The sequence below is a fragment of the Eschrichtius robustus genome, chromosome 12 (genome assembly GCF_028021215.1).
Source record: "Eschrichtius robustus isolate mEscRob2 chromosome 12, mEscRob2.pri, whole genome shotgun sequence".
Lineage (NCBI taxonomy): Eukaryota > Metazoa > Chordata > Mammalia > Artiodactyla > Eschrichtiidae > Eschrichtius > Eschrichtius robustus.
Genome location: NC_090835.1, coordinates 92,381,027 through 92,402,818, shown reverse-complemented (window position 1 = coordinate 92,402,818; position 21,792 = coordinate 92,381,027). Strand labels below are relative to the sequence as shown.

At 37.7% G+C, this 21,792-nt stretch overlaps 1 protein-coding gene across 4 annotated transcripts in view; it reads left to right on the top strand.

The window, feature by feature from the left end:
- CDKAL1 (CDK5 regulatory subunit associated protein 1 like 1) overlaps positions 1-21,792 on the top strand; it is a 650,586-nt gene that overhangs the window by 93,829 nt on the left and 534,965 nt on the right. For all 4 annotated transcript variants that reach the window (XM_068557565.1, XM_068557566.1, XM_068557568.1 and 1 more), the window contains one exon: positions 8,436-8,520. In XM_068557565.1, coding sequence (XP_068413666.1) covers positions 8,436-8,520 — 85 coding nt within the window. The remainder of the gene's footprint in view (positions 1-8,435; positions 8,521-21,792) is intronic.

The following is a 21,792-nucleotide window of genomic DNA, read 5'->3' as shown; positions in this document are numbered from 1 at the left end:
TGGAAATAGCCAAACAGCTCCTTTTGAAGCCTGGTTATTTGTCTTATTAGAAGTAGTATCATGAGGCAACCTCAAGGTCATGTAATACATTTTTTACTTTGTTTTTAGGTAGTGTCTATATTATTTTTGATCAAGAAGCAAAGAGCCCCTAATGAGGCATTCTAATTTCCTTAAATTTACAGTCTCTGAAGTCAGTTTGTCTGGATTTCTCATCCTGGCCCCCTCTCTTACTGTGTGATTTTAGGCAAGTTACTTATCCTTTCTAAGCCTTAGATTCCCTCTCTGTAAAACTGGAGTAAAAGTTGAACCCACCTCAAATTGGGAGGATTAAATGGGAAAAAAAAAAAGGAGTATGACGTGCTTGGCTCATTGCTGGGTACGTAATATGTACTCAATAATGTTAGCTATTATCATTATTGCTAATCAGATTTTTATTACTTTGGATTTAGAAGTAATTTATCTTGTATACATAAAGAAATAGTTTGGAAAGTAAATGCGTTTCGATTAAAACAAATAATAGTTTGTTTCTCCATCCTCACGCTCAAAGTGGGTGGTGTGTCAATGACCATCATTTTCTTGGTTCAGTGAGTGCAAAAGCTTTTAGCAGTGGGGAGAAAAGTCCCAGAAAATGTACATCAGGTCGCTGTTTTCATGATGGATCACAGCAGGAAAATAGTTTATGTTCTTACCTTAAAATGAAAGAACACTATTGATTCTGAGCGCTATGAAAAAGGATATTAAAAAAAATTTTCTAAAGGCTTGATTAGTTTTTTTTAGTTTAGTTTAAATGCTGTTAGAAATTCAAACAATGCAGACAGAGGTAAATTAAATATTAATGTGTCCCTTCTCAGGGTTAAACTTTATAAAATTATAAAAGTAATATCCATGCAAGTTTAAACAAAAAAAAAAAAGAGACTATAAAAGTGCATATTAAGACCATATTGGAGGCCAGCTGAACCTTCATCTTATTTCCAAGGGCAAACACCTCAAACAGTTTCATATTTATGCTTCGAGAATTTTTTTTTTTACTTAGAACAGGATTTCTTCTTTTTCCATTTTAAAACACAAGTGAAATACAAGACCTACTCTTCACTTTGCTTTCATCTGATGATATAACAAAGATTATTATAAATTAGTACTTACAGATTTATCTTGCTTTTTTAACAGCTGAATGGCATTTTAGATGCAGTCTCATAATTTATTTAACCAGTCTCCTTATAATGGATATGTAGGCTTTCCAAGTTTTTTGCTTTGTCAGTAATCTTCCATGTGAATTTTAAAATTTATATGTGTGTACATATATATGTATATGTATATGTGTGTGTTTGTATATAAATATGTGTGTGTGGTGCAAGTATCCTACAAGCATGTGTAGGAGAAATTCTCATGCACACTTAAATTTTTGACAGCTATTCCCATGTTGCATTCCAAAGAGTTTCATCAGAATAGACTCCATCAGCAGAGTAGAGCTTGCCAGCTTCCCCATTCCTTTGCTAGCACTAGGTAGTACCATACTTTCTAATATTTTCCAATTTGGTATGAGCACAAAGGATCTTATTTCATTTCACATTAAAAAAATTCAGTGAGATCAGTGTATATCGGGGTAAAGTTCTAATAGAGCAAACATCTAAATGTAGAACCCTATGTGTATTAAAATAAAACATGGGTGAATTCCTTAATAATCTGGGAGTAGAGGAAACTTTCTAATTATGACTGAAAATCTGGAAGCAGTAAGAGAAAAGTTTGATAGATTAGCAGATACAAACTATTATATATAGGATGGATAAACAACAGGGTCCTACTGTATAGCACAGGGAATTATATTCAACATCATGTGATAAACCATAATGGAAAAGAATATGAAAAAGAATATATATAGGTATAACTGAGTCTCTTTGCTATACAGCAGAAATTAACAGAACATTGTAAATCAACTATACTTCAATAAAATTAAAAAAAGAGAAAAGTTTGATAAATTTGATATCCTGAATATAACAAAGCGTGAAGAAACTATAAAAAAGTAAAAAACAAAGTATTGTAACTTCTGTCATAGACAAAAGATTAACATCCTCTTTGTGTGTGTGTGTATATTTGTGTGTATTTGTAAATGAAAACTAGAGATTAAAGTGACTATCCTGATAGAAAAATGGGCAAAAGATCTGAACAGATGGAAAACGGGGGGAAAAAACCCCCAACTCTGCAAAGGCACTTAAACATGTGAAAAAACGCTCAACTCATTCTTAATAAGAGAAATGCACAGTTCAAATCCCGCTGGCTTCCTGTTTCTCACCGCATTGCCCGAAGTACAGAGGTTTGATAGCACACTCCGTGGGTGATACTGTCGATAGATGGGCAGTCTCGTGCATTGCTCATGGGAATGTGAAGCCATGCACCCCTTATGGAGGGGAATTTATCCTTTGACCCAACAGTCACACCTTTTTGGACTTGATTCCACAGGTAATCTGGGAAAAATACAAAATGATATATGTACAGTGCTATTCATTGCAGCGCCATTTGAAATAATGAAAGACTGTAAGTAGTCAAATCTTGAGGTCTACATTCCATCTGGCTAGCCTCAAGTGTGTAGCTTTTTACCCCAGTACTGATATCCCAGCTCTGGCATTGGCAATATTTGGCTTATGTGCAGATGATTTTCAGCTGCGTGTCACGGGTTAACAAGGACAAGTGTTGGAGGACAGGTCTCACGGTAGGTAGAATTGTTTCCTGGGTCTTCTCGAAGTCTGTGCCTCCAGTCTTGGTGCCTTCTTACTGCCTTTCCCTTCCGTGGTCCGTTCTTGCCCATTTCCCTAGTCCTGTCCCCTGTGTTCTCCTCTCTAATTCTGTTTCCCTGTCCCAGGCACTGGAGAACCTGACATGGATGCTCTGATTAAGGCAAGAACATAAGCTGTTAACCTTCTCTTAGCAGATAGTTAACCCAGTAACCTAATTACCTACTAGCAGTAGGATGTGTGAACAATTATTTTATTTGGGGTGGTGAGGTTCTAGAAACTGCACGTCTTCTGGTATTTCCCGGTTGTTCTAGATGCTGCTGCTGTAAGGTAGACATGCCAAATACTAGCTTATTTCTTGTGTTTCACATGCATCTCACCCCCACCCTGCCTCCTATATTAATGTTTGAAGTTAGGATGTATCTTAAAACTTAAAAGAACAGAGGATAATGTTCCACCTCTCTTGAAGAGCTGTTACAAAGTTGGTTGTGTTTCTTATTGTTGATGGCATCTTAAAACCCAGGAAATGTGTTCATAGGGGGCAAAACATGTGGAATCAGCATTACTTATTGGCAAATAGCCACATACGATTTTCCTCCTCACTCCCCTTTTGTAGTGAGTTTGTTTTCTGTGTTATTTAAAAACCTTAAAAAAGGGCCTTTGCTGGGTGGTTGTAAGTTGGCACAGAGCAAGCAAATACTCAAAATTGAGAAAGGAAAACGAAAAAGGGTGGAGGACCATCTTATTTTTTTTGGTAACAATACTAATATTTATACAGATATCTTTCTTGAACTCTTAGCATTTAACACAATTGATTATTTCTTTTTAATTTAATTTAATTTATTTATTTATGGCTGTGTTGGGTCCTCGTTTCTGTGTGAGGGCTTTCTCTAGTTGTGGCAAGCGGGGGCCACTCTTCATCACGGCGCACGGGCCTCTCACCACCGCGGCCTCACTTGTCGCGGACCACAGGCTCCAGACGCGCAGGCTCAGTAACTGTGGCTCACGGGCCCAGCTGCTCTGCGGCATGTGGGATCTTCCCAGACCAGGGCTCGAACCCGTGTCCCCTGCCTTGGCAGGCAGACTCTCAACCACTGTGCCACCAGGGAAGCCCTGATTATTTCTTTTTAAAGTACTTTCTTCTCTGGATTTCTATGACACCATGCTCCCTAGTTTTTATCCTCTTATCTTATTGGCTGTTCCTTTTCCATGTCCTTTTCTCATCTCAATTCCATCAGACCATTGAACAACCCGATGTTCTGTCTTCTGCTTTTTCTCTCTCCTTTTTCCCCCCACCCTATATTCTCTCCTTAGGTGAGCACATCCATTCCTATAAATTCAGATATCTTTTTAGGGTTTAGATTCTCCCATTTGTGTCTCCAGCCTGGAAGACTTCTGTGAGCTTTGGTTTCATATATACAAATGGCTGATCAGTATTTCTAGTTGGACATTTAATAGGGATCTCAAACACAACATGGCCACAACAGAACTACCAATTCTCTGTTCCCCAAATCCGTGCCTTTCCAAACCTCCCTCATCTCAATAAATGGCACCTCAGTAACTGATGCTCAGGCCAGAATCCTTGCCACGTGTTTAGGGATTCTACATGATTTCTTCTTGCACGACTCATACCTGATCTAACAGTGAATTCTTTAAATTCTGCCTCCAAAACATGCCTCCATTCACTTCTCATTCTTGCCATTGCTATAATCCCAGGTTTCCATGGTCTTTCGTTTACTCTTAGACCAGTGTATCAGCTTCCAACTGATTTTCTTGCCTTTACTTTTTTCCCCACTTCTTTTACTTTTACCCCATCTACAGACTTATTCACAGTGTTTCCAGAATGGGATTTCTGAAGTAGGAATTAGTTCATGTTTGAAACCCAGTGGTGACTTCTCATTACTCTTAGAATAAATGTAATTTTCTTAACTTGCCAATATTATCTGGTTCCTGCCTACCTCTTGGACCTTTCTCTCCCTGTGTCCAATCACACTGGTCTTCTCTCTGTTACTGGAACATGACAAGTTTGGGCCTGTTTCATGGCCTCTGCACTTGTGCTATTTTCTCCTTGGAATGCTCTTTCTTCTGATCTTTGCGTGGCAGATTCCTTCCCATTGTTTAAGTCTCAACTCAGATTTAAGCTTCCAAGGGAGACTTATTTTGACCAGCAACCCCACAATTATTCTCTGTTCATTACTCTCTTTAATCATCTTAATATCGTTGACTGGTACCTGAAATTGTCTTGCTTATTTCTCTGTCTTTTGTTTTGATCAGACTTCCTCTTTAAGGCTGTAAACTCCTTGAGGGTGGAAACTGGCTTCACTCTCATATCCCTAGTACTTAGAACAGAGGCTGACACATAGTAAATCCTCGTTGTGTTTTGGTAGTTGACTGATTTATGCTCGTAAGTAGAACAACCTTTTGACAATATTAAGTAAGATATATTAGCACAAAACTGAGTTCGGAAATAATTGGATAAGAAACTCCTGTGTTGGGCTTCCCTGGTGGTGCAGTGGTTGAGAATCTGCCTGCCAGTGCAGGGGACACGGGTTCGAGCCCTGGTCTCCTGGTCCGGGAGGATCCCACATGCCACGGAGCAACTGGGCCCGTGAGCCACAATTACTGAGCCTGCGCATCTGGAGCCTGTGCTCCGCAACAAGAGGGGCCGCGATAATGAGAGGCCCGCGCACCGCGATGAAGAGTGGCCCCCGCTTGCCACAACTAGAGAAAGCCCTCGCACAGAAACGAAGACCCAACACAGCCATAAATAAACAAACAAACAAACAAACAAACACCAAAAAGTTAAAAAAAAAAAAAGCAACGGCTGCACATTCCCCAATTTAAAAAAAAAAAAAAATCACAATGCCTGAGAGTGAAAGGCCTTTCGGTTTATTTAAAAAAAAAAAAAAAAAAAAAAAAAAAGAAACTCCTGTGTTCATCAGAGAAGGGACATTGTCTTTTTGGGGGTGGTTACCAAAAAGTTAGGTAATTTTGTGGGCATTTTGGTGTATTCACAGGATTCCTGTTGATTGCAATTACTGGATCACAAAGCAGTATTCACTTTATTTTGTAAGTCAGTACATTTCAACATTGGCAAAATTCCAGACAGCATAGAATAATATGCCTTATTTATTGCTGGAGTTCTCCTTGAGAGGGCTTTTGTTGAAGTATGGGGAGAGTTGTCTGATGATTTTATGGTGACTGAAGAGAAGAATGTGCCAGGATACAAAGTTGGCATCTGGCACAGATAATTCTGTCTTTTGATTTTTGTTTGTTTGTTTGAAGTAAATCTGTATCTCTGTATTTTTATCATTAGCTAACAGACATCCATGACTTTTTCTTATGTGCGTAATACATTGCTCATAGTATTGCTTCATCTTTCAAAATTCAACATTCATTCAGTAAATACTTATTTAATGAGTATCTACCATGTACGAGGCACTGTAATAAGTGCTGGGGATATGGCTGTGAATAAGATAAAGTCTCAGCCCTAAATATTTGTTAAATAAATTGATGACTTTCTTGGAGTTTATTTCAGAGGATTGGTATGGCCTTCAGAGCTTTAGGAAATTGGTAGATGGCATCTAACAAACCATATGCATGTGGTCCCACACATTATCCCTCTGTCATCTTTTTTCTTGTACCTACTTGTACATTGTCTAGTGTTCTATGGTTATTTGAATGTCTGTTCTGTGCCCATCACTGTGTTAGGCCCTGGACATTCAGAGAGCAGCAGAAAAAAATGTTGTCTTCAGTGTCTCTTAAATAGTAATAAAGACAGGCTGGAAAAATGAATTATTTTAATACAGAATTGTAAAGTGCAAGAATAGTCTAGACACAGTCTACTGTGGGAGTGCAGAGAGGAGGCATCTCACAAACATCAAGCTGAAACTGAAGGATGAATAGGAGTTAGCCAGGTGGATAGGCAGGTGAAAGGGGTATGAGCTGTCATTCTGTGAAGAAAATAAAGGTATTCTAGGCAGATGGGATAGTGCAAGCTTGAGGAGTTTGGTTTGGTGTGGCTGGAAGGAGAGACGAATATAGGGAGAAATGAATATCGCAGTTGAGGAGGTGGAGATCTGGATAGGTCTTGAATACCAATTGTAAATCACTGTAAGATTGAAAAGGTACTACGATCAGATTGCTACTAGAGGATTATCTTTTAGGTGGCATCGTGGAGACTAATTTGGAGGGAACTAGAAGAGGTAGGTGAATGCTCGTCATTTCCAAGTTTGAGCAGGCAAGTGGCGTAATCAGATCGCTGTTTTACGAAAGGCCACTCTGGCTGCTGGGTGGGAAAATAGACGACTGGGTGAGGGTGGGGAGTATGAATGGAAGGAGGGAGACGAGTTAGGAGGGATCCTAGTATTCAGCTGATGTATAGTAATGAGGAGCTTTCCTTTTCAAGAATTGAGGATCTTACCTCTTTGTAAAAAATTTACCATTTTTATAATAAAATGTTGGGGGAAAAGGTTTTGCCAAGTTACTAGAAGCTTGGATGTGCTCACCATCCCTCTCGTGTAATGCTCTCACTGGAAGCTCCATTCCCAGGTAGAGAATGTACACACAGACATCCATATGTCCTTAGTTCTTCATGTCTTTTGACCTTTGCTTCTGTTCTTATTGAAATACCATTGAAGGTGCTGCAGTTTTCAGCTTTGGTTTTCCTTTCATTGTGGTAATCCTATTTTAATGTATAAGTCCTTCTAGGCAGCAAGGTTGTTGGAATAGCATCAAGCACTTCAGGCATTTATGAATTCATTTCTAGGGACTTCCCTGGTGGTGCAGTGGTTAAGAATCCGCCTACTAATGCAGGAGACATGGGTTCTAGCCCTGGTCCGGGAAGATTCCACATGCCGCGGAGCACCTAAGCCCATGCACCACAACTACTGAGCCTGCGCTCTAGAGCCCGCGAGCCACAACTACTGCAGCCCGTGTACCACAACTACTGAAGCCCACGCGCCTAGAACCTGTGCTCTGCAACAAGAGAAGCCACCGCAATGAGAAGCCCACGCACCGCAACGAAGAGTAGCCCCCGCTCACCACAACTGGGGAAAGCCTGCACATAGCAATGAAGACCCAGTGCAGCCATACATACATACATACATGCGTACATAAATATTCATTTCGATAAATGTGATGGGTTTGGTTTGGGTACTTTGTTGTGTTACTGGTGAGTTTGTTATAGTGTATAACAGTATCTAATCAAATTAGTGAGGAATAAAAGGCTCACTTTGATGTAAATCATTAACTTTTTCAAAGAAGACAAACAATATTTTTAGTAACATCTCAAGCTGAAGAATATTCAGTGTATAATACATGTGCTTGAAAAATATTAACACACAGCCTGAAAAGGGGCAATTAATTTCATGTTCAGAGGTAAGATTAGGCCGGTTTCACTTTAGTTTTTAGAAGTATTAAATACTCGCAAGTATTCAAAATGTTTGAAGAAAATGCTTATCCTCTTTATATTTTAAATGAGAAGATAATAGCACAGGTTATATATTTTAATATTTATTTCTCACCAATGTTTCCATGTTGAAGCAGTTATCTACTATATTGTAATTGCCTGTTTACTTGACTCTACCCACTAGCTCTCTCTCCTCTCCCCCTGCAGTCCCAGTGCCATCTGAGTAAGCACTTGGATATTTTTGGTTGATTAAATGTGATACTTACTTTTCTTTTTCATATTTATCTTTTTAATAGAAAATGCATCAGAGGCAGACTTATGGCTCCTGAATAGTTGTACTGTAAAAAATCCGGCTGAAGACCACTTTAGAAACTCAATTAAGTAAGTGGAAGTTGATTTTTTTCTTATCTTTTATAAGTGATGTAAGAATTAATTTTCAGGAAATTAGCTTTTAAAAGATTCCTAACATTACAAATACTCAGTATGTTATCAACAAAAGTATGAGTTGGACTTTGGGCATTATACTGTTTTGAATTTATCTGATAAGGAATGAAACTTTAAGGTAGACTTTTCTAATAGGTATTTGAATATTTGTGAAGTTAGCTAATAGGTGATTTGAATATCTGTCAAGTATTAACAGCATACTTTTCTCAGGGAATCCAGTCTCTACTTTTGAAACTATCCAAAGCAGTCCTTACCTCTTTTCTCTTCCCTGTCCATTAGCACTGTTCTAATAATGCCTGGCCATCAAGGGAAGTACAGTTTATTGGGGGAGTGGGCATGTAATCCATGGTTCTTGAATTGTTCCTCAAGTTACAGTGAAAGAAGTATCTTTTTTTCACATCTCTGAATCTTACTCCACCCACTCCACCCACTTCTTACAACCTTCATTCTATAAATTATTTCCTCATTCACCTCTATTTTCATCTCTCCAGCGCCATTGGTGCCTTTTCATTGGTATTTAAACAAGCTCAGATCTACTCAGCCCCATACACCCCTTTTAGCTCTGGTCCTGTTTTTCTTCTTGCCTTCCCCAAGAGACTTTTACAATTTTTGGCCGTGCTGCGCGGCACGTGAGATCTTAGTTCCTGGACCAGGGATCAAACCCCCTGCAGTGGAGGTGCGGAATCTTAACCGCTGGACCGCCAGGGAAGTCCCCTGAGAGACTTCTTAAGATTTTTCATTTCCTGACTTCACTCTCAAACTCACCCCGCACCACATTGGTTTTATTGTCAAATATATCATACATAAATGAGTTTATGAAACATGTACAGTTTAAATAAGGTTAACAAACTTAACACCTAATATCTACCACCCAGCATAAGAAATAAAGCATTGCTGAGACCTTAGAAACTGCCCCGTTGTCCCTCTTTCAGTCATATCCCTGAGATGTAACCTTTATCCTGACTTTTGTGGGTCATTCCCTTCCTTTTATTAGTAAATTTATCGTCTATTAAGTATATCTCTAAACAATGTGTTGTTTAGTTTTGCCCTCTTTTAAACTTCATTTATTGGACTTATACTGTTTGTGTTCTGAGATTTGCTTCTTTTCCTTAACAGTTTGCTTTTAGATTTATCCATGTTGATGGATGTAAAATAACTGGCCATTCATAGTATTTTACTGAATGAATTTGTCACAATTTATCCATTTTATTATTGAAAGAGTTTTGAATTTTCCCTGTGTTTTGCTTTCACGAGCACTGCTGCTCTGAATATTTTGAACATGTTTTCTGGTGCGGATGTGCAAGAGTTATTTTAGGATATGTACCTAGGAATTATGGGTCACAGGTGTGTGCATATTCAAACTTTTAGGTAACGATGAACTTTTCCCCCAGCGGATGTACTGGCGTTCACTCCCACCAGTCATGGAGGTGTGTGGTTGCTCTCCGCTCTTGCCAGTACTTGATATGGTCAGGGTTGTAAATATTTGCCAATCTGGTGGTGGCGATGGTATCTCAATGTGGTCTTAATTTGTGTTTCTGTGATTACTAGTGATGTTGAGCATCTTTTTATATGTTTATTTGCTATTTAGATTTTCCTTTTCTGTGAAATGGCTTTTTAAATATTTTTCCCTGTTATTTTTTTATTATTTATTTGTGGGAATACATTAAATGTATTCTATATACTAATCCTTACATATTACATATGTTGTATCAATTGTGGCTTATCTTTCACTTTCTTTTATGGTATCCTAGGATGAAGAGAAATTCTGGCTTAAAATTTATCAACCTTTGCCTTTGGGTCTGTGCTCTTACTGTTTAAGAAGTCTTTCCTTACTCTGAAGTTAAGATAGTCTATGTATTTTCTTCTAAAAATTTCATGGTTTTTACTTCTTACATTCAGGTTTATAATTCATCTGGGGTTGATTTTTTTTTTTTTTTTGGTATGATACCAGGAAGAGGATCCCATTTTATTTATTTTCTGTGTAGACTCCGACTTTTTCCAGTATCATTTATTTTTTGAAAACCTGTCCTTTCTCCTTTTATCTATATATTATCCACTCTGTCATAGGCTGAGTGTCCATAGATGGTTGGGTCTGTCCGTGGGCTCTCTATTTGGTTCCACTGATCTATTTCTTTATTTTGGTGCTTATTCTACTACTGCTTACCTGACGTAGTCATAATTAGTATAGATTTATAATAAGTCTAGATGTTTGATAGTGGGAGTGCCTTTTTGTTCTCCAGTTTGAAGGAAGACATGTTTTTGTTTTTGAACATGCTGTATCTGAAGTTACAGCTAAATATTATAATAAAGTAATGGATAATATTTGATTTTTATCAAGTATCTTCTATGTGGCAGGCACTGTTCAAAGTGCTTTACATCAATTGGATATTATCTAGTTTAATTCTTGCAGTCTACCAATGAGTTGTAGGTTCCAATTTTATTTCTATTTTACAGAAGAAGCAGCATCTGTTTTGCAGATGAAGTCCTCTAAAGCTGTTGAGTTCATAAGTGGTGGAGGTGGGATGTTAACCTAGGTAGTCTCACTAGAGCCTGTGCGATGTTAAATTTAATACCAGGTAAAGAAGTCAGGTAAGCAGTTATAGAATTGAGGCAGATATCAAAGAGGCAACACTAGAGGTACAGATTTTGTATTGTTTCCATAGAAGCGATAGTTGAATATGATGGTTTCCTCAACTCAGAAATCATGGAAGGAGCAGAGAAGAGTTGTTACCTGAACGATGGTGGGAGGCTTAGGAGGGTGGTAGTGATGTGAGATGGAACAGGGGAGTTAGGGTCATGGTTAGGACCAGAAGAAGGGAGAATTAAACCAAGAGCAGAGCACGATGTTTACCAGGTGCTGCTTATTTTCAAAGAATGCCTTTTATGGGAAGTCTGTCATGTTCCCTGATTATCTACTTTTTCTCCTATAGGAGAGGCCTAAGATACAAAGATATTTTAGTGCTACTGATAGCCTCTAAGTACAAAACCGAGAGAATTCGGTTTGTGTGATTATCAATTTTAAAATGTGATTAACGGATACACTTCTAGACTGTTTCTAAAAGTTTACTTAAAAACTCAAATATAACTTGTGTCAATGGGTTTTCTTATATAAACTGTTGTGAATGCGGTTCAAGGTAATGATACGGTGTTTGAAAGATTAAGTGAGGTAATCACTTAAGATATGTTTGTCATTTTAACACTACAAAGCTAGTGGTAGAGAGCACAGGTTTCTTTAATGCACTATTCTGCTGGCTTGAAAGAAAATTTAAAAACAGTATTACAGGTGATTAAGTATTTTTTTAAATGGTTTTGAAAGCTTTTGATAATCACAACTAGTTCTTGTTAACATAACACCTAAGCTAAAGTTGAATTTGTTTCCAGAATAAATATAATCCTGTAGAAGGCACAGTAACAATTAACATTGAGAAAATGTCAAATTCAAGTGACATTTGTACATTTAAAGACTTTCAGTGAAAGATTACCTACTCTTGTCAAGCATTTTGCTTTATTTAAACGTTCCCCCCCCTTTCACCACTGTCTCCTAGCAAAGCAAAACAAAGAAAAATAGTTCATAAACTTTATTACACCTTCAGTCATGCGACACATTTGTCTTCTCTCAACCTCTAGCTCCATCCTTTCCCTTCAGCCTCCTCACGAGCATGCATTTTTTTCCCCCATGACAGTGAGGCAACCTTTAAATTCAAGGAGACCCTGATAGGGTGTTTCATCTCTCCTTGTTCAGCTGCACCTAATGCATTATGCTCATATTCACCCATTTTCAGGATGGGCTGGGGGCTATTGTTTTCTAACCTGAACCCCCTACAAATAATGATTGCTTCACTTTGCCACTTATTTCTGAGTGTTTGCCGTCATTTCTGATCATCTGCTTTTGTCTCTCTTCCAATGTATTCTTTTTTTTTTTTTGACCGTAGAAATTTTTTTTATTGAAGTATAGTTGATTTACAATGTTGTGTTAATTAATGCTATACAGCAAAGTGATTCAGTTATACATATATATACGTTCTTTTTTTATATAATGTCCATTATGGTTTATCATAGGATATTGAACGTCGTTCTCTGTGCCATATGTATTTTTGATATTTAATAGTTGTTTGTCTGTTATCAACTCATTTTATTTCTCTTGAGTTACCAGGCAGTAGACTTCTTGTTTTAACAGGAGAAAAGAAAGAAAACTGAGAGATTTACTATCTTTCATGTAATCAATGCATAAGATCCCAGAATTGTAAATTTGTGACAAGACAGCCAGGGCCTTTTTTTTTTTTTTTTTCTCTTGGTGGCGGTGGTCAAAAGTATTAGTTTTGCAACTTCACAGTATAAAAAATATTGGGAGTATTATTTAACCTTGGTCACAGAGAACATTGGCTTAAAATTATTTGGAAATTTTCATTTTATACGGTAATGCTGATAGTAAATCATTCTATTTTAAAGTAATTCCTTAATCTAGTCCAAGTTACCTACCTGGCATGAAAATGCATACCTGTTAATCCGTAGGCTGTACTGCTCAGTACTTTCTACTAGTTGATCTAATTACTAAGGTTTTACAGCGTTTGTATTATTGATGTTCAGATTGATAAAACAGTAGGAGTTTTAAGTAGTAAAAAAAGGAGTTAAGAATGATTTTTTTGGCTGCCTTTTGAACTTTGAAATGTTAAATGCTATTGCCTTTACTAATTTTGAAAAAATCTCTAATGAGCCCCATGTTTTGTGATGGCAGCCTGTAGTATGCATATTCTTTCCTCTTGAGCATTTGCCAGTTGCCCTGTCCTTGTTTTATCCATTAAACCAATTTGATTTAGACAATATGGCCTTAAACTTGAGGGGTTCTTGAGTAAACGAAAAAGATCAAAAGTTTCAAAAAAATAAAATTTGCTCTTAATGAGAGTATCAAATAAGAAAACTCCTTTGGTTAGTGCTTTATAGAAATGTGGGATCTTTTCCATGCCACCTAAAGGAGGTCATTCAGAGGCTGGTGAAAATAAACACGTCTTGTGTGTTCTATATAAATGACAGAAAGAATAGCCAGCTTGCTTTGATCACGGACTGTCAACCTCTGTTTGACCTTGTGCGTTATTAACCCAAATGGGCACTGTGGTTTAGCCACACTGATAGTAGATAGACGAGTCACTAGTTCTTTGAACCACCTTTGCCTGTAGAAATAAATGGTAATGTTGAAGGGATGGTTTAGATATCTCAGTGAAATTACTTGAAAGAACAATGGAAATATAAGGAGAAATGGACAAAGAAGAAAAGTGTATGTTGAGACAGAGGATAACCTGCTTTGTATGATATCTTCTGTTTAAAGGAGGGCTCTTTTTAGAAATAGCATTCTGTTGATCAAGTAAATTATTGGATGTTCACTCCTATTATGAAAAGATTTTTTGCTTTATGTGGATTTAACTTTGAGTTCTTCATTGTAAATTGAAGTTGGGAGAGGCATCAGAATATTATTTCAACTTGAATTTGTAAAATAAATTGCCTTCAAAAAAGCTGACTTATTAAGAACAGAGAAGTGCTTTCCTTTTCAGTTAGTAATTATACAGTTTAAAAAAAGAAAAATACTCAACTGGTTCTGTTTTTAACTAGATTTGTTAGTAATCAGGTTATCTTTATTTTTTTAATTAAAAAAATTGGCATTGGGAGATAAAAAATAATACTAGGTTTTAGTTTGGCCTTTTGCAAGAAACAGGTTAGATAACGCAAGTTCTTTTGTTAAACTTATTTTTTAATGTTGTAGGTTGTGGATTTTTCCTTAAAACTTAGATATTTTTGTTTTTCCTTTTTTTTTTTTTTTAAACATCTTTATTGAAGTATAATTGCTTCACAATGGTGTGTTAGTTTCTGCTTTATAACAAAGTGAATCAGCTACACATACACACACGTTCCCATATCTCCTCCCTCCCGCATCTCCCTCCCTCCCACCCTCCCCATCCCACCCCCCCAGGCGGTCACAAAGCACCGAGCTGATCTCCCTGTGCTATGCGGCTGCTTCCCACTAGCTATCTATTTTACATTTGGTAGTGTATATATGTCCATGACACTCTCTCACCCTGTCACATCTCACCTCTCCCCCTCCCCATATCCTCAAGTCCATTCTTTAGTAGGTCTGTGTCTTTATTCCCATCTTGCCACTAGGTTCTTCATGACCTTTTTTTCCCCTTAGATTCCATACATATGTGTTAGCATACTGTATTTGTAAAACTTAGATATTTTAATTTTGGCTTTTCTAGTATGAAATGGCTTTAGTTCAGTAGCACTTTTATGTTATTGTTTCAAGTGTCATTCATTGTTTGCTTTTACCAATCACAGCCTCAGGGTTCCAGCTATCCTTTCCCACCTTAAAGGTTTCCCTCTATATGGAAAGTTAGTTCAAAATATTGTACTGTTTAACTTAATATGTATTGTCAATTAAGTTTTGTCTAAGGCGATTGTTTTTCTCCAAACAGTGCTATTTTTAACCTGAGTTTACATTTCCTCCTACCATTTCTCATCTACTTCCACTATTTAGATACTATCTGTGTGTTGATTACTCCCAAATTTCTGTTTCTGACCCTGGCCTCTCCTTCCAAGAACCAAACTTGTATGTCCATTGTATGTCCAACTGCTTTCTGGACTTTTCCATTTAGATGCCCCGTTGACACTTTAAATCATCGTGTCAGAGCCTCTTCATTGTCTACCTCACCTTTTCCCCAGCTAAGGTTCCTGTTCGTATTGCCTATATTGTTTGGTTACAAGGTCACCTATCAGCTGGTCTGGGAGTTTTCTTTGACTCCCTCTTTCCCTCCCCTATTTTCCATCCTTCAGAACTGATTTTACTTCTAAAATATCTTTTCCTTCCTCCCTTTGATTCCTTCCTTCTCATTACTTTTGCCCAGTGTTGTTAGTGTTTTGTTGCTTCTTGGAACTTGCAGTGAACCACTGTGTTCTCATGTTTCATCAGATTGCCATGAACTAGACACATATCTTTTGAATTTAATCCTTTCTCTCCATCCCTGTTGCTAATGTCTTAGTTATGGTCCTCAATATCTCTTGCTCTTACATTACAGTAGAAGTTAAGCTTGTTCTCAGCTCCTTTTCTGTTCCAGTTCATGCTTTCCTCTCCTTCACACCCTGTAATGGTTCCTTCTCAGCTACAAGATAAAGATATAATTTCTTAGTGTAGCAAGGTCTTTTAAAATAATCTGTTCCTTGCCTACCTCTATGGCCTCTTTTCTCACCACTCCTCCATAGAATTTTACTTCTTGCCTAAATTGTATGATTTTCCAGACATATAATGTGTTTGCATATGTTTTTCCTATTCCTTGGAACATGCTCTCCCTTTCCCCCAAAGGCGTGCATGTGTGCATGTCCATGCGCGTGTGCGTGCGCACGTGCACACAGACACACACACACACACACACACACACACTCTCATGCACCCCATGTAATCCTACTTGGCAACCTAGTCATCTTGGGGGACTCATATCAAAGGTAATACTGTGAGCAAGGTTATCTCCCTTGTAACTCCCACCCTTTACCTCCAGGGTCCCCAGAGTTAATCACCCTCTGTTCTGTGCTACTTCTTTATCCCGTACAAACATCTATTGTTGCATATTACATTTTATTATTTGTTTACATATTTGGCTCTCTACTAGATTGTGGTCTTGAGGTCAGGTTATTGACCTCAGGAAAATCCTTTTTTATGAAGTCTTTGACCCTCTGACTCTACCATGTAATGATTTTCCTTTTCTTGGGAAACAGATACCATTCATGGAGTAAGACTTGCTTGTCAGCTGTTCTGAGAAGAGACTCCCAAGGCACCTGTGAATCCCTTGTAGAGACAGGCTGTATATTTGCAAAAAGGGGAAAGAACATTCTAATTTGCAAAGATTGTACTAAAGGGCTCTCTTTTTAAGGAATCGTGCTGTTTTGCTTTTTATGTTTTGCTTATAAACTAGGAAGAAACCTGCCCCTTCTTGTCCTAAATGAGATAAGAAACTTGTGCTTGCCACTATTGGTCCACAGTTTCTTTCCAGAGTAAAGTAGTAAAAGGAGTGAGAATTCTTCTCCCTTCTTGGAGTATTGCTTGGTCATGCTGGCAGAAGCTCAGCTGTGAGTGGCAGGACCCTGTTCTTCCTGCCAAACTAAGTGAACTGGGTCTGCTTCAGGACCTTGGCCATTGGATTAATTGAAGCGTCTCATCTTGAGTCAGAGGGTAACAAAGGTGTAGATAAAAATCAGGTAGTGTTAGACCTTGTTTTAGACACACAGTTGTACTCAGCATGTGTTTGTACACTTAGGTTAGATTGATTGATTCTTCCTTTTTTGGGAAGAGTGCTTGGCATCATTCTGCTGTCAGGGCATCAGCAAGTCATTGCTCATGTATTATTTTGTGTTAAGTATATTATTAATTATATAACTATATTAATATCACAACGCTTGTCTTACATTTGAGTATCAAATTGTCCAGTTTCAATGAATGAGCAAAAAACATTAAAAACACCAAAGTGGGAGAAAGAAATCAACATGGCTGTTGTGGGGTAAGAAGTAGATGTTTTGGAGAGGTTGACTTGATATAGGATCTTTGAGAGAGGAGTGGAACAGTAAGATCTATGCAGACAGTGATGTTGTCTCAGTTGTTTACTGAGGGATCCTTGGTCTCTGGTACAGTGCCTGGTAAATATTTGGCACTGAGTTTTGCATTGAACTGAAAGCTGATTTGATGAAGACCAAATTTCTCTGGATAAGTTGCTGTTTATGTGTTAGGTCTTCTTACTGTCTACCATATGTGAGTTCATATTATTCAAGTCTTAAGTCATGGGTCTGTTTAGTCTACTTTCTGTTGATGCTAGGACTTTGTATTGTTTTTTCCCTGTCAGCTAGTCTGGGGTTAATGATGGTATTAGAGGAACATGCTTTCTGTAAACATAAATGAAGAGTTCTCTGTTGATTCCTAAAGTGAGGGGTGAGAGTTACATAATTCAGAGCAGATTTTGACCCATTTCCTGTTACAGACTTCAGTTGTTTGTCCCCTATCCATGGAAAACATGGAGATGAATGGGAGTGCAGGGAGATTATTACATGACAAATCCCAGTGAGAAATTTGATGGGGAGTAAAGGAGAAAGTATATTTTAGGATTGAATTCCTGGTTGACTTAAAAAAATTGAAAGAATAGTTAAATTTACAGTTGTAAGATAAGTTACTTAATTTGCAAATCAGAAACAGGAAAAGCAGTTTAGATGTAATAAATCATTATTAAATGCAAAACTGAGTTTCATAGCTATCAAAAATCTTTTTGGAGAATAGTATTTTGCATATTTCATGATTACTGTTACATCAACAGTTGCTTTGTTTTTGGCATTTTAAGCAAGAGAGTAAGTGAAAGAGGTCAGAGTATTATGTACTGGCAACAGCTGGCTGATAGCATTGAATACTTACGTAATTAAATATATGTGTTGGCTGTTGTCCTAACAGCTCTGTAGGTGGAGGCCCCAGAAAGCATGCAGAAACTTGCTTCAGCAGGATTAAAGAAGAAATCAACATGATCTAAGCCTGTGCTTTCAGCCAAGAGTGATTTCCTATTGTTTTGGTTTGAAAGACATTCTACTTATTCTTGGTGTGTGTGTTTATACAACAGCAGAGAGAAAAAGACACTTGTGTTTTTTTACTCCCCTTCTTGTATGCTCTAAGTGTGAAAAACATAATCTTTCTTAATTTTTGGTCACTCAGTAGTGTTGTTTATTAACTGATAATAAATGAAATAAAAAAGTATGACCTTTAAACCCATAGGACACAATACTAAAATATTAAATGTTAACTATTTTTCTTCCTCATTTATGGTTACAATTAGGTTTAGGTGTCCTCTGGGCCATATTAAAATAGTTACGTTGATTTTAGACTGCATTAAGGAATGGTTGTCTGTGATCATCGAAAATTGGATAAGGGGTGGCAGTGAAGGATAAACAAAATCCTCAGGTAAAATGCAACTCTGCCTTTAGTTAATAGTCTTATGTGTGGATGCAGATTCTACTCAGAGTACCTTATGTTTACCTCTATTACTGTTTTTATAGCTCAAGGGCTGAGGGCAGTCCTTGAGGCACCTTTGGGTACAGGCTTTGATGAGTGGATGTTACCTTTGTGGGATTAGGAAAAGATGTCGGTTCTTGTAGAGACAATCCCGCACAGCTGTGTGTGGCTGCGCCTATAAATAACCCTGTATTTTAATCATATCTTCATCTGTCTGTAACCCATTTCAGAGTTCCTTAGGGACAGCGACTATGTCTTTTATCTGTATCCCAGCACCTAACACAGTGGTTGACAACAATAGTTGAACAAATGAATGAACCAACTCATGTGTTTGCTTTCTCAGTATGTTTTTTCTCCTCACCCCCCGCCCCCCCCCCACTCCCTGCCTCTGTCAGAACAAGTGTCTTCCTCCGTAGCTTTTCATAGAACTTCTTCTGTATCTCTTTCCTATTAGATTGCATTACTTAGAAATTAAGTTCAGCCGCCTGTCATAGAGGACCCTAAAAGTAGAAGCTTAAATAAGATAGGGGGTTTATTTTTCTTTGCATAATGCAAAGTCCATAGTTAGGAAGTTGCTGGCTTTGGTTTACCAACTCAAGGATGTGAGGGCTAAGTCTCTAAAGTTTTATTGATCTTTCCATTATGATGTAAAATGGCTGCTACTCTTCAGCCATCATATGTACTTTACAAAAAGGAGGAACTACCAAAAGAGACAGTGCCAGCTGAGTTGGTCCCTCTTTTAAAGGCACTTCATTGAAAGTCCCACACAAAACCCTGTGTTTGCATCTCATTGGCTGGAGCCATATCACATGACTACCTCTATTTGTAAGGGAGGCTAGGAAATGTGGTTTATTTTCATTTGTTTTAGACTAGTCATGTTGTTGTTCCCAACAGAATTGGGGTTCTGTCAGTACTGAAGAAAGGGAGAATGCTCATTGAGTCTTAACTCGATGCCTCTGCTACAGGTTGTAGTCTTTGAGGCAAGATACGTATTTTATTTACCTTCTTCATTTATCAGGACTAGAGTATTGGATGAGATTCTCAACATATTTGTGAACCAATGGCCCTTCTTTCTCCTGTTTACTTTATTCAGAATGTTTAAGAAACAACATAGTTGACATTTGAGAACTTTTCTTCTTTTTGGTTACCCCGAGCTGTCTCTGATGAAGTATTGATAATGACAATAACAAAATACACTGGAGAAGCTCATGGCTTAGATGTTGCATACACAAATAATAATAACAAAAAAGGATAATTGGGATTTTCACATATTTTCCACTCTTAGGATCTGCAGTGACCATATTTGAAATGGAATCTATGAGGAAAGTATGTATCTCTCATTGTTTCTGATACTCTGTTTTGTGATAACAATGATTATAAACCTGGTTTAGAAACTAGAAATTTTACAAGAATTTAGACAGAAAGCAAAAGCAGAGTTTAAAGTTATCACAGAAGGTCTTAACTAATTGGAAGAAAGGTTGAGACTTAAGTTCATTCTATAATTAACTGCTAGAAAACAGTATTTTATATAATTCTAAAAAGTTTGTTTCAGCTGAGAACAATGCTTCTTTTCACTCAGATGGAAAGTTAGTGTTTTACATTTAACTTGAAAAAAAAAAAAAAAGTGGAGAATTTGATGTAACCAGTGAAAAGCTAACCAAAGGGAAGAGTCCTATAAAACTTGCTGTAGGGTTTCTGTAGGTTGGTGCCATTGGATATTATTAGAGAAAAGTTAAGAGTATCCAATCCTTATCCTAGGTTGTGAACAATCTGAACATTCTGCAACAGTGTCTTTTTGTGTCCTTGCAGAGATACTCTGCTGAACCATTGTTACAAACTGCCCAGACATATTTATGTTGTAATGACCCATTCTTTGGTGTTTTTCTTCTTGTGGTGAGTGAGTGAGAGAGACAGAGAGAGTGTGTGTGTGAGAGAAGGAGAGGGGGAGAGAGAGATAGAGAGAGGGAGAGAGGGAGGGAGAGAGGGAGAGTGGGAGAGAGGGAGAGGGAGAGGGGGAGAGAGAGTGTGTGTGTGGGAGAGGGAGAGGCAGAGAGGGAGGGAGGAAGGGAATGGGTCTGCTTTTCTCAATGTCGGTGCATTAAGAAAGAAGTGACAGAATCACATGATACAGACAGTTTTGGGAAAAACACAAGTTAAGGTGTATGTCAAGGCTCCTCTTTTACAATATGTTTTAGAAATCAACAACTCATCCTTTGTGCCAGCCAGTGATGTGCTTTCTAGCTCATAAATTTCTTTTCTAAGAGGGATCAGATAAGCAAGTTTATCGCAAAACTAAAACGTTTAACTTGATGCTTTCCTTAAATGCCTGTCAGTAGCTTTTGATAGTTACTGAAGGGAAAGACTTGTTTTGCTTTAAATGAGAAAATGTTTTGAGTCAACTTTTAAAATAATTTTTTTGTCATCGGCAGTTGAAATATTGATTAATTTGTTCTTTTGATGTTTTTGCTCCTTTAATAAATAACAAAGGTTTTGGTGTCATTGATCATTTACATTTAAAAATGGTAATTTTTAAAGAAACACGAAAATTGGACTGACGGATATTCCATTGAGCAAATCCTGGGCACATGGTACCTTGAGTATATATGTTTCTTATCCCCTCATTGTCCCACTGGCTAAATAACTTTGGGCATCTTTTAGAGCCTTAGAACTCTGTGTTAGAGGAGAACACAGATGGAGTTGAGACCCTGGGTCCTGGGAAGAAGGTGCACCTGTGTAGGTGGGATTAGAGGAGGGGGCCTTATCTCTAGTCCTAGTGGGGGTGGAGAGGAGGGTAAAAGATCTAGAGTCTGTGGAGTCTTTTCTTCTCCTATAGGCCTAAGGCAGTGATTCTGAACCTTATCAGACCCAGTGATCCTTTTGTATGACAAATATTTAGCAAGGTACCCTTCAGTAAAATTCATGAATAACATAACTTACCTATACACATTATTACAAATAACACAATGCTCTGAATATAATTAATATAGGGGAGAAATAAACAGAAACATTGGTAATGTAATATATATTTCAAAATATAAATACTCAGGTACTAACACACCAGAAGACCTGATGAAATCACCTGTATGTAGAATTACACTGAATGTGAGAGTGATGAATTCCATCTGATATGTGTATAGCCTTAACAGCTTAAATACCGACAATGACATTGCCCTAGGGATGCACCT